This window comes from Plutella xylostella, chromosome 21 (assembly GCF_932276165.1).
Source record: "Plutella xylostella chromosome 21, ilPluXylo3.1, whole genome shotgun sequence".
NCBI lineage: Eukaryota > Metazoa > Arthropoda > Insecta > Lepidoptera > Plutellidae > Plutella > Plutella xylostella.
Genome location: NC_064001.1, coordinates 3,015,650 through 3,029,378, shown reverse-complemented (window position 1 = coordinate 3,029,378; position 13,729 = coordinate 3,015,650). Strand labels below are relative to the sequence as shown.

Genomic DNA, 13,729 nt, shown 5'->3' with positions numbered 1-13,729 from the left:
AGTAAGATTACTATAGTAAATTCTATATCGAGATCGGGACAGATCACAAAAAAGGCTTAAAAAACTTAGGTATATATAAGTAACATAACTATAATCTTATCAATTAGATAACTTAAATGTAACTAAATAGGTTTAACTAAATAGGTCCAACTAACTGCATAATGATGTGAGTATAGTACTTACGTAATTAAAGTTAAAATTAAAATCTTGTTTGTAAGGCAATAAAACCATCATTCATCAAGTAAAATTGATTAGCTTCTCAGAGTAGTGTTTGGGAAGAAGGATAGGGTAAGAAATAGGAATTAAGACTAATTATACTAATAAATATAAGTTGTATATATAAATTACTGTTATAAAAATATTAAATGGATAATACATAATTACAATACATACATAAGTACTTACGATAAGTAAAAATTTACTATCAAATACATACATATAAATATATAGATATAATTAATACATTAAATTAATTAATTAAATTAGAATTGGTAATGATAGGGGTAGGATAGATATTATCTGTTTGTGAGTATATCTATAATTTGTTTTTTAAAACACATTTTAGAACAGTTAAAAATATCAATATTTCCGAATCTCTTGTTGAAAGTCTGTGTTATTCGGTTGAGTACAGAATTAGCAGCATAATTAGTGGAGCAAGATGGAACGTGAAACAAAGGCGTATGACGGGTGCGACGGCCTGGTACTCGGTATCCCACGCTACCTACCAGCTCAGGACAGTCCAGTAATCCTCGCACGATGTCATACAGCAAGCACATATCAAGCACTGTTCTGCGTTCTTCTAGCGTTAACAGTCCATGCAATCTGCACCCATCTATGTACGCGTCCACGGGTTTTCTAGCACGATAGTTTAGGTGGTTGATAAATATTTTTTGTATACGCTCCAGTTGTGTTTTGTATATAACATATTGGGGTGACCAAATATGACAGGCGTATTCTAATATGCTGCGAACATATGCATAATAAACTATCTTTATTGTGTGCGGATCATTAAAAAGTTGACAGGTACGTAAAACAAAACCTAAATTTTTGTATGCTTTGTTAGTGACTGTGTCTATATGTTTATCAAAAAGTAGTTTTTCGTCTAGTAAAACACCTAAATCTCGAATAACTCTTACCCGGTTGACATTTATACCGTTCAAATGGTAATTGTAATAGATAGGGGATCTCTTGATAAAACTCGTGTAAAACTTATACATTCACATTTGTTCGCATTTACAGTAATATTGTTATTTTCGTAAAATTTACATAATCTGTTGAGATCAGCTTGAATTGCGGCACAGTTTTGTTCATTGGTTACCCTGTGGTTGTATGCACATGTTGTATGTGTACATCTGTGTATCGTGTGTACCCTTAAGTTTATTGTACACAACTGCCTCCGGTGGTCGCTAGTCGATTGGTAGAATTATCGTTTCAACGCCTGGTGGTCCCTTGTTCTTAGTACGAAGAGATCCATTAAGACTCCGCTACTGAATTTCGAAGTACGAAACTAAACTTAGATGTAGGGGTGCTGCAATTTTTAGTAAATTTAGAAAAATATATTAAATTAATGACACGGCGAGGCCAATAATGCGGTAGTGCTAGAAGTGCCTTATGACTGATTTGAAAATATCCTCCAAATTCATGATAAGCATTATTTTATAAAACGTACCGTAATCATAGCAGTAAAATACCCAATCTAATAAAAATATTCCCAAAATACGTAGGTTGCTCCTAGGTACAAAAGTTGCTCAATTAGAAGTAATTGAGCAACTTTTGTTAAAATGCCATTAAATAAACCTAAATTTCCAAATGGTACAACACATGATTTACATAAATTAATTTTTGAAATATTGCGCCGTAATGGTTGTGAAATTGCAAACTAACTATTAGTTATAACAAAGCCTATGTACACAAAATTCGTGTTACCATAATTAAGTTTTACTTAATACACTCACGGGCAATGAAAAAGTTACAGTAAGAAAAACACCAAATTACTCTAAATCGAAAAAAAGTAACTTAATGACTAATAATGACGCCTTCCGCACCAGAATATTACCAACTAAAAACGTAAACATTTTGTTAAAATTTCCTATTAAATGTTTAAAAAGTTAAGATCATTTAGTGACGGAATTTCGTAAGTGGAACTGTTTCTTTGCACGTGAGTGTAGTACTGACTTTTTTAAAAGCTTAAAAAGTGACCATTTCAGTCAGCCATAAAAGAACACGCACAGAGTTTGAATAAATCCTTTTGCAGCCCAGAACTTCATCGTCGAAATTGGCGGGCAATTTTCAAAATTAGAATAATTTAGTTTTAATTAACCGCCACATTGCCGCGTAGCTAGAGGACGTCCGGCGCTCTCGTCTAGACATTTATTCGAATTAGTGTCAGGCTAGGCCTAGGCCGCCTGGATATCATCGCAATTTCTATTTGCAACTAGTCGGAAACTCAGAGAGGCTCCCACTCTATATTGCAGTGTGATACTGCTATTTCGTAATCCCGTTTGAGCAAGTTTGCATCCGTCTCGGTAATGGTCGGAGCGCTAACACAATAAAGCCATTCTGAAAATTGAACTAATAGACGTGTTTAGTTGAAATAAAATAAAGCCTGCATGTTTTACTGTCAGAAGATTTTATATGTGTAATAAAACACGCGTGTGTGCTGTGGATCGTTTATTAAGCGACTAATGGCTTGACCAATGTTTCTCACATACCCTACGTATAGTACATATATTACACCTCCACCCTTAATCTAGAACAAGGAGATCTAAAGATAATAGCTTATATCCTAACTTTTATTACCATTCCTTACATAACATCCGCAAGACAATCATAACGAGATAACTGTAACTACTTATACCGACGACTCTGATACATGTACTTATACATTTCTTTCAAGTAGGTACCTTCGCGGTATCGAATACAAACTTCTAGGTTACGTAGGTACAAATGGTTTTTAAGGTGAGTAGGTACCTACCTATCAGTTTCACTGATGTATTCAAAGTCAAAGTCAAAGTCAAAATTTTTTATTCATCGTACAAATATAAAATTTTCTGATGAACGTCAATTTTTACAAATTACTCTCCGTTCGGATAAGGGGGGGCTCTTTCTGTCTAAGGAGAAGAACGGAGGCAAGAAACTCCTGAGCCATCTTTTCAAAAAAAAGACTTAAAACTAGTTGGTATACAATACATATAAGCTTAATAATAATTATTATAATAATATGAGCAGAGCTAACTACTTATCACAGCCATGCATTAACGTCCTCTAAGTAATCATCAATTTTATAATAAGCTTTTTTACTGAGTTTCTCTTTAATGTAACACTTAAACTTATTCTCTGGCATTTGAGCAACTTCTGTTGGAAGCTTATTATAAAATCTAATACAGTACCCTAAAAACGATTTATTAACTTTCGCCAGACGCATCGCTGGAAAAGCCAGCTTATGCTTGTTCCTAGTATTAATGTCATGATTACTGCCAATTGTATCAAAAGTGGAAATATTCTTTCGTACATACATTAAATTGGCAAAAATGAACTGACATGGAACTGTAAGGATGTTAATTTCTTTAAATAGTTCTCTCAATGAATCCCTGGAACCAAGTTTGTATATAGAGCGGATGGCTCTTTTCTGTAATACAAATATAGTTTCAATATCAGCGGCTCTACCCCAAAGCAAAATGCCATACGACAATAAGCTGTGGAAATAACTAAAGTAAACTAATCTGGCGGTTTCAACGTCGGTCAGTTGTCTAATTTTCCGTACAGCAAAAGCTGCGGAGCTCAACCTTCCAGCCAATTTGGCAATGTGAGGTCCCCACTGCAACTTTGAATCTATAGTCATACCAAGAAAGACAGTATCATTAACTAGGTCCAATTTATTCCCATCTAGAATAATGTTAGTATATTAAGTAAAGGCTAAACTATCAACAAGCAACATGTTACATGATATAGATGTTATATTGATGATTATGATATATAGAAAAGGTAAAGGTCCCTTGTAACTTAAGTAAGTACCTAAGTGCTAAGAATTTATTAAAAGAACTTATTTTAACAGGAATACTGACTTATCCAATAATACAATTTAATTAACATGAAACAGTTCATCTATTCCCCATCTAGTAGGTGGCCTACGGTCTCGTACTGGGCGGGGGTGCTGCACCGGCTGCGGCGGCGGTGCGGGCGGGGTGGCGCCCCGCTCCCCGTTCGTCCCCCCCGACGACGTCATCGCTCCCGCCACCGAGCCTCGGCCCTGATCAGCTGATGGTTCACTCGGATATAAGAAAGGATTAATTGCCCTGCCTGGTGACATTTCCTCGTATGCGGTTTCCGGTTCAATATTAAATTGCTTTTTTATTTGGTCAATGTGCCTATGTAATTGGTTTCCATCTGCTAATTCTACGACATAATCGGTATCCCCTGGCTTTTCGATAATCTTTCCTTTGACCCACTTATCGCCCGCGCGGTAGTTGCGGCACCAGACCCGGTCGCCGACGGCCAGCGCGCGCTCGCGGCCGCCCGCCGCCCCCACCTGGCGGCGCTGCGCGGCCCGCACATGATCCTCTCGCTCCGGCTTGAGTTTATCGAGGCGCGTGCGCAACGACCTACCCTGCAATATTTGTGCTGGCGACTCCCCTGTTGTGCAATGTTCTGTATTGCGATACATTAATAAAAATCGATTTAAAGTGGTTTCTATATCTAGTCCTTGAATAATTGCCTTTTTAATTACCCTTTTACACGTACGCACTGCATTTTCCGCCGCTCCGTTAGAGGCCGGATGGTATGGAGCTGAGAATGTCGATTCTATTCCGTTATCTGTTAAAAATTTTATAAATTCTGTGCTGGAGAAGGGCGGTCCGTTATCGCTTACCAATTGTTTAGGCAAACCAAATCTACTAAATATCTCCCTGAGTTTACTGATAACATTTTTAGCGGAAGTCGAACCCATCTTCACTATCTCGATCCATTTCGAGCAAGCGTCTACTAAAACCAAATACATACTACCGGCCAAAGGACCCAAAAAATCAACATGTACCCTGGTCCATGGGCGATCTGGCCACGGCCACGCGCGCGGCGCGTGCGCGGGCGGCGCGTCGGACACGGCGGCGCACACGCCACAGCTGCGACACAGCGCCTCCACGGCTTCGTCCACGCCCGGCCACCACACGTAACTTCGCGCTATTGACTTGGTCTTCACTACCCCCATGTGTGTGTCGTGTAACTCCCGCAGTACTCTGGCTCTGCACTCCTCTGGGATCACCACCCTATGGCCCCACATGACACATCCTAATTCAGTGTACAGCTCTTTTCTCCTATTCCAATATGGTCTTAACTCGCGGAGCTCCACTTCATCCGGCCAGCCATCTCGAATATAGCTCAATACGCGGCTCAATAATGGGTCTTTTTGAGTTGTCCGTTTTAAATTATTATTATCTAAAAGAAGAGCTTCCGCGGCAAAATGTAAGTAAGTTTGTTCCGGCATGTCATTGTTTTCATTTTTATCGCTGTCCGCCTTATGCTCCGCAATTAACCTAGACAAACAATCGGCCGTATTTTGATCCGTACTGACGTATTGAATATCAAAATCGTAAGCCGACAATGTTATAGCCCACCGTTGTAATCTACTGGCTGTCATATTAGGTATACCTGTGCCCGGCCCGAAAATACTGATAAGCGGTTTATGGTCCGTTTTTAAGAGAAATTTTCGACCATAAAGATATTGATGGAATTTATTTACCGCAAACACGATGGCTAAAGCCTCCTTATGGATTTGGCTATAATTACGTTCCGCGTCGGTGAGTGCCCGCGATGCGTAGGCGACGGGGCGCTCCCGTCCCGCCTTGTCTACCTGATTCAGAATCGCGCCTATCCCGTAGGCACTTGCATCGCAACTGAGGGTCACTGGCCGAGATAAGTCGTAATGACATAACACCTGCGCGTTACATAACAACTGCTTTACTGCGTCAAATGCCGCCATTTGTTCGGAGCCCCAGACCCAAACTCGGTCCTTTTTTAATAGCTCGTATAAGGGCGCGAGTGTGTGGCTTAATTTATCTATAAATTTCCCATAAAAGTTAACCATGCCTAAAAATGACCTAAGTTGTGAAGTGTCCTTTGGTGGTATCATTTTAAGAATGGGTTTAACCTTCTCGGGGTCTACTCTTATTCCGTCACTATCAATCACGTAACCTAAAAATTTTATTTGTTTGGTGAAGAATGTGCATTTTTCTCGTTTAATTTTTAATCCGTAGTTTCGTAAACGTTCTAAAACTTTACTTAACGTGGCATAATGATCTTCTAGTGTTGAGTTTGCACACATAATATCATCTAAGAAAATTATCACGTTTGGTATATCACTAAATAAATTACTCATAATTCTTTGGAATATTCCGGGGCTTGAAGATAACCCGTACACTAACCTATTGTACTTAAAAAGTCCACGATGGGTATTGATTACTGTAAATTGGCTAGTTTCATCCAACAAGACCTGATTGTACGCCTGGGAAAGATCAATTTTACTATATATGTTAGTGCCATTTAAATTTGTAAAAAGATCCTCTATCTTTGGAACGGGGTATTTATCGATAGCTAGGACGCGATTAAGTGTCACCTTATAATCCGCACATAACCGGAGTGAACCATCCGCTTTGTTGGCAATGACGAGGGGCGTGGCCCAGTCCGAGGTCTCGACGGGCTCGATGACGCCGTCGCGGAGCATGCGGTCCAGCTCGGCGTCCACCCGCGCCCGCAGCGCGTAGGGCAGCGGCCGCGCCCTGCAGAACACCGGCGCGGCGCCCTCGCGCACGTGTAGGCGCGCGCGCCCGCCGGTGAAGCACCCCAGCTCGCCGTTCCATACCTCACCATATCTGGAATATAATTCATTCACATATTGATTTTTGTCCTGAATGCTTACATTGTTAACCTGAATTTTTGGTATTGTTATGTTCAATTCTGACAGCCATTGACGGCCCAGTAGGGCAGTTGTACCTCCTTCTATCACATACAGGTCTAGCTTTTTAGTTAGACCGTTGTAGCTAACATCCACCTCTAAATAACCAACTGGTTTTATTTTAGAACCATCATAAAAAGATAAAGTCAACTCACACTGTTTAAGCACTACATGTTTAAAATGATTAAGATAGCTTTGCTTGCTGATACACGATAATGCTGAACCAGTGTCTACCTCCATTTTAAAAAATATATTTTCAACTTTAACTGTTAAGCTCACCGGTCTGTATTCTCTTAAGGACATCTGGTGTATAGGCTCCTCCTGGTTGTTACCGTCCTCCCCCGGCCCCATGTCTGCTTCCTCTTCCCGTAGCAGATGGGAGGTAGTGGCCCGCGCTCCGCCCTGCTGGCCCCCGCGCTGCCGCCACGTGGCTCCGCCGCGGCCGCCGCGCCGCCCGCCGCCGCCCTGTCCGCGGCGCGGGCCCCCGCTCCAGGCCTGCTGCTGCAGCGGCATGTCCGCCCTGCTGTGGTTGGCTTGCCCCGCCTGATCCGTGGCTGGACACATGCGCCGCAAGTGTCCCACTTTCCGGCACCGGCTGCACTCGAATAGCCGATATCGACAGTCCGCCCACCGATGTCGCGTGTCCCCGCAGGCGCTGCACTCCGCCGCCCGCGCATGATGCAGCGAGCTGGCCCCTGGCTCCCGGCTCCGCGCCTCGCGCGCCTCCGCCGCCGCCGCTGTTGCCACGCGCCCGGCCGAGCACGCCTCGACCGCGTGCGCGTCCCGCTCCGCCGCCTCTATTGTTGTCGCTATTTGCACCGCTTTTGCGAAATCAATTTTGGTCTCCGCGAACAATCTCTGGCGGGTACCGTCGCTCCTCAATCCGCAAACGAACTGATCCCGCATGCAATCGTCCAGGTGGCTACCGAACTCGCAAAATCTCGCCGCTTTTTTAAGTTCCGCGACAAACACTGCCACCGTTTGATCGTCCCGCTGCCGACACTGGCGAAACCGAAATCTTTCTGCTAGCTCTGACGGTTTCGGCTGTAAATGATCCCCCACTAGTTTGACCAGCTGTGAATACGTTTTGTCTTTAGGCTTATCCGGACTGCAAAGATTCACCATGAGTTCATAAGTAGCCTCCCCGACGCACGATATCAACGTAGGCACTTTGAATGTTTCTTTTATGTCATTCACGAGGAATAACATGTCCAGCCTTTCACAATAACACTCCCAGTTTCCGTTATTTATGTCGAATTCACTAATTTTACCGGCCATCTTTAATTTACCAGCCTCGTTCGCCACTGTAATAAAACACGCGTGTGTGCTGTGGATCGTTTATTAAGCGACTAATGGCTTGACCAATGTTTCTCACATACCCTACGTATAGTACATATATTACAATATGCTTTCAAATATCTAAAGCTGGAGCCGTTATTGTAGCATTAAAATTACTGTTAATTAATGAAATTACCTATTATTTTAAAAATTACATACAATCAAAAACAATTCTTTCCCTGAGGGGGCAGCAGTTACGTAATTTGATGACCAGGTTTATTTCACTATTAGTGACATCATATTTTTACTTCAGAACCTATTTATTATTTATATTATTTTCGTAATCAAACAACATTGTTAGATGATTCACAGTGGAACAGGCAACTGGATAAAGGAATTTCTCGGAACTCATAATGCAAATGGGCTTTATAAATAGAGGCGACGATATCTATTACGAGAGGTACCATCAATGTATGGTTATGGAAGTGATATAACAATTCAATTGCGAAAACGACATATCTCAACTATTAGCACGGCTATAACCCTAAAGCCATAACAATAAAGAACACATTCCTGTACCTTCGCCGACTATTAACGTGGATATATGGCTGTTTCTTCCTCCAAATTCTATTTTATACTCGTCATAACTTATATTTGGTCCCTTGCAGCTTGCAGACCACCTGAGCTAGGTTTAAGTCCACTAAGGAATGGCATTGTCGTTGAAGTGTCGTCAACGTCAATGAAATTTGGTATACACATGGTTTAGACCCTGAGAAAGAAGATAGGCTACTTTTTATCCCGGAATTCCCACGGGAAAACCTTTTAGTTATCTTGAAGTAAATTCAGATTCAGTAAGTAAACCTTACTGAACATTCTATACCATCCTCAATACGTGGCACTGATAAATCACTCTTATTCCTATAACTCGGTGAAGCAAATTTGCATCCATATGTTTGTCCGCGCGATTAAACCCGGCTATTATCCACCGTCTCCGCCTCAGACGGGCCACGTCTGCGCTTTCCTTTTGGTAGTCTTTGCTCGCGTATTCATAGTCAAGACCTCCATTTTCTGATATATAATAGACTTCAACACACTCTATTCATCCTAACTAATATTATAAATGCGAAAGTAACTGTGTCTGTCTGTCTGTCTGTCTGTCTGTTACTCTTTCACGCCAAAACTACAGCGTTCAGTAGTTTTCGCGTGATTTGAATGAAATTTGGTATACATACGGTATAGACTCTGGGAAGGAACATAGGCTACTTTTTATCCCGGAATTCCCACGGGAAAACTTTTTAAGGCGAAGCGAAGCGCGCGGGAACAGCTATATAATAGTATAAATGCTGTTACTCGTTCACGCCAAAACTACTGAACGGATTTGAATGAAATTTTGTATAAATATGGTCTAGACCCTGAGAAAGAACATAGGCTACTTTTTATCCCGGAATTCCTACGGGAAAACTTTTTAAGGCGAAGCGAAGCTCACGGGAACAGCTAGTATACAATATAATACAATAATCTTTATTTGCACACCATAAAAAAACTTAAATCTAACTTAAATAACAGTGATGCGAAAATGGCGGTCTTATTGCTAAAAGCGATCTCTTCCAGACAACCGTTGTAAGACATGTACCATACACACATATACATATACTATTTTGCTATTATTATTAACAATTTAGATTGGGCGAATGGCTTAAAACGTTTGAACGAAAATATTGTCATACCAGTAAACTATCAGTAAATAAAATAAAACTTTTCCGCATTACCTATTCCGTCAAGAAATGTAGCTGTTGCATATAGAGCCTTTATACCATTTTCCAGAACCAATGATATGGGTGACACTTTAAAATTTTCCATTTAACGCATGAATACTATTGCAAAATCTGTAATTTTATTGACAACGACCACAGATAATATATATTTCTTGAGTACACACTTTGGTAAAATGGAACGTACTAGAGACGGGACACATCAAAGTCGACGTTCTGAAATCGATAAAATATTAGAATTTTTTACATTGTATTATAGTAAGTAGGTATATAGTATTTCTTACTTACTTTCTCATCAACAGCTTTAAAACAAACTATGATGTTTTTAATCAGAGTGCATATCTCTCTCATGCTGCCTCTCAGAATAATAACAATTTTAATATATTTTATTAATAATCTACCTTCATGTAGTTCATCGATATCCTTCGTATAATTTGAGTAAAGTTTAATTTATGGTTTTATTATCCTATTGTTGTTGGAAAATTTCGGTCTGTTTTTTGTCATTTTGTTTGTTATTTTTGTCAAAATGCCGAGAAAGGCTGTTTTAAACTCGGAATGTCGTCAGTTTGTAATTCAATTGAGTTTGGTTGATAGAACAAAAAGAATTATATTACAGGACTGTGACTATTTGGCTCGGATAGATTGTTTGCAAGATGAACTGATCATCAATGTCGGTGTTTAATCTGACACATAAAAATTGACCCGTACAAATATCGATAGGTACAAGTCGATAGAATTTTACTCTCGGACATCTCTAAAACTGCCAAACTCAAAACGTCCCCCATATCATTGGTTCTGGAAAATGGTATAGGCCCTTAATACCAAATACCTAATACGAATTTTGACAGATGTCAACTGACAGTTGCCTGTTGACAGGAGCAATGTTGTTCTTACAGTTACAGTGCGACAAATTTATCTGTTCCGGTGAGAGCGAACTAAATTGATCCATATCTCATTACTTACTAATGAATTGTATATTGTTAAAGATTAGATGGGTTTATTGAAACCACAATAGCGAATTACCACTACTGGCAAACTTAAAATCTTATAGAATGAAGAAATATTACACATTTACGTGAGCTGTCACCGGAACAGATAAGTTTGTGGCACTGTAAGTGGCGGGAAATTATAAAAGTCACGGACTTATTGACCCGCCCTCGTACCATACAAAACATTTTTTACTTACCTGGTTGCTTTGGAAACGAATTTAGGTACTCTACCAGAATCTATGTAAGTATACCCTTAACTGTTGTCAGTTATTACGCAGATAAGACAAAGTTCCGACTACGAATAGTGTATTCAGAATAGAGAAGTCGATAAGTAGAATCAGCAGCGAGCAGCGCCGGCAGGCAAATTCTTTATTACACCCATTACTCTAAAACACTTTGTAAGTATTATCCAAAGATATTAAGTATCATTGGATGGAGGAGTGCAGAGGAAATGGTAATGATACTAGGGGTCGTGTTTGTAGAAATGAAAATGAAATATTAGTTAAAGCTACAGATAATTTTAAAATAAATAAAAAAATGTGGTCTTTAATAAAACCAGTAATCTTTATGATATTTTTATTACTATGAATTAATAAAATAATTATGAATGAGGGCGGAGCAAAGCGTCATATTTTTATATAGTACTTGCTGTACTTTTACATGCTTGAAGCGCGAGGCAAAATTATTACCGAAAGCATTATGCTGAGTAATATATGTAGCTCGTTATATCCTACATTACATAAATAAAATTATGATTTATTTTCCCGTTCATAAAATCAGCCAAACACAGCTGTAAAAAGTCTTTTACGAGACTCGGGCACGAATATATAGGCTGAGAAAGCGTGAAAAGTCTAATTAGCAGAACGGATAATAAACCATTTATATGTAGGCTGTTTCTCATTATCTTAATAGTTGACGACAAGTTTGCTGAATGATAGCAATAAAACTCAGGTTCACTGTAAGTCTAAATCGCAAAACATGTAGAGAGTACAGATCTACAATAAGATGGCAATCGACGTACACATGAGCTGTTTTAGTCGTAAGTAAAACAAAACTGTTACAGTCCTCAAAATCAAGGTAAAAATCGTATTAGAAGAACTAAAATAATTATATATAGTTCATAACACATAATAATGTGGTTTTTAAATACGAAACACATCCTGGATAATATCCAGTTCCATATTGTAAAAGATATCTAGCGATAAATAAGTGTTATAAGACCAAGAGAAAAGAATCGTACCTACGTGGCCCACGACGGTGCCAAAATGTTGTGAGTCGATGCAGCAATAAACAGTTTTACTGCAAAAAATAACCTAAGTACATACTTGTGTTCCTGAAAAAAACCTACAATAGAACAACTTTTTTGTTTGGAAATAATTATACATAACATAGAAAACTGCTTAGCATCTCCAAATCTACTATGTATATTTATACACGTGACTTTTTAGAACGCAGACATGTTTTGTTTTTTTTTTAAATCAAATCTCTTTCGTCAAAACCATGGCTATACTGAGCGAAACATTGAGCTAATCACTCCTCAGAGGCCATACATCAAACACAAATTCATTATCAATATGTAAACTTGTAGCTGAAATCTAACTCTTAAGACAAACGTATTAAGAACTCCGAAGAGTGACGCTTAGCGGGCACAGAACTGTACAAGCGATTATCGATCTTACGTGCCAAGAAACTGCATAGAAGCAGTATGTTAATTCATTTCCGAAGTTCACCGCGACCGAATCGCCTGGGGCCAAGGGCGCTTCCAAGTTGGTCTTAACAAATATGACATTGCTGCATTACAATATTTACCATTCCTATTTTGATGTAAAAGCATTTGTCACCATGCGTGATCAAAGAAGTTATATTTCGCTAACTGCCCAGTGCCCAGGGTGTGGATAGAAATGGTACAGTTTATATACGTCAGGCTAGGAACACAGATAAAAAAAAATGTTAAGTACCTCGGAGGCTCCTTTTGTGCCGATAACATTTGAATAGATTCAATTTATCAGAACCAATGCGACATAGACAGACATTAAACTAATAACATCACTCACTTGCTTTTCAAGTTATATGCAAGTTGCTAATTAGTAATTTAGTAGTGAGCTAACGAGACTTAATCCACAATCTGTATTAGTATAAGTATTTTAACATCTTACATTGGACATAAGACAGGTCAGTCTGTAATTATAAACACAGTTTGTGTACTTTACATAGGTACCTAATACGTACATACTCTACATACCTAATACGAGTTGACTCGGAGCTCAAAAAGGATTGAGATTGGTTATTAATTTCCGGTCTTACCGCGCGCGTCGAAGTATGCAACATATTCGATAATAACGCATGCAGAAAGTTGTAAAAGAAACTTTAACTCGTATCCATAAAGCTGCAACTTTCTTGCATGTTTTACTTCTATAACAGAGTTCTCTTGAAAGTTGGGCGTGTGTGAGCTACTGTAACTTTTCACTTGCATGTATACACGAAGGGTCTAAGAAGTGTTCACTACTATACCTACGGAATATTTTTATCTCAGAATTTTTGAAGTAAAATGTTTGTGTATCCTCTCTCTCATAAAAACACAGTAATACTCGTATACAGGGTGTTGCAAAAATGGTATACTAAGCCGAAACCTACATGTGCAGCATGGTATATCTAAGCCCGAAACTGAAATCAGAATTTCAAAATTCGCGTATATAAGTTCTTAAGAAATTCCTGGCAACTTCAGGGTATATTATTGAAACATT

At 39.3% G+C, this 13,729-nt stretch overlaps 1 protein-coding gene across 1 annotated transcript; it reads right to left on the bottom strand.

The window, feature by feature from the left end:
- Positions 1-6,727: 6,727 nt before the first annotated feature.
- LOC119690854 lies at positions 6,728-8,348 on the bottom strand. The gene is made up of 2 exons (XM_038106963.2): positions 7,226-8,348; positions 6,728-6,863 (listed from the first exon to the last, which is right to left on the bottom strand). Exons 1-2 carry the CDS (start codon positions 8,222-8,224, stop codon positions 6,855-6,857), a joined length of 1,008 nt encoding a protein of 335 aa, XP_037962891.1. The 5' UTR covers positions 8,225-8,348; the 3' UTR covers positions 6,728-6,854.
- Positions 8,349-13,729: the final 5,381 nt, after the last annotated feature.

What these genes read in the sequence shown, in the direction of transcription:
- LOC119690854 (XM_038106963.2), bottom strand. Translation starts at nt 8,224, where the DNA reads ATGGCCGGTAAAATTAGTGAATTCGACATAAATAACGGAAACTGGGAG.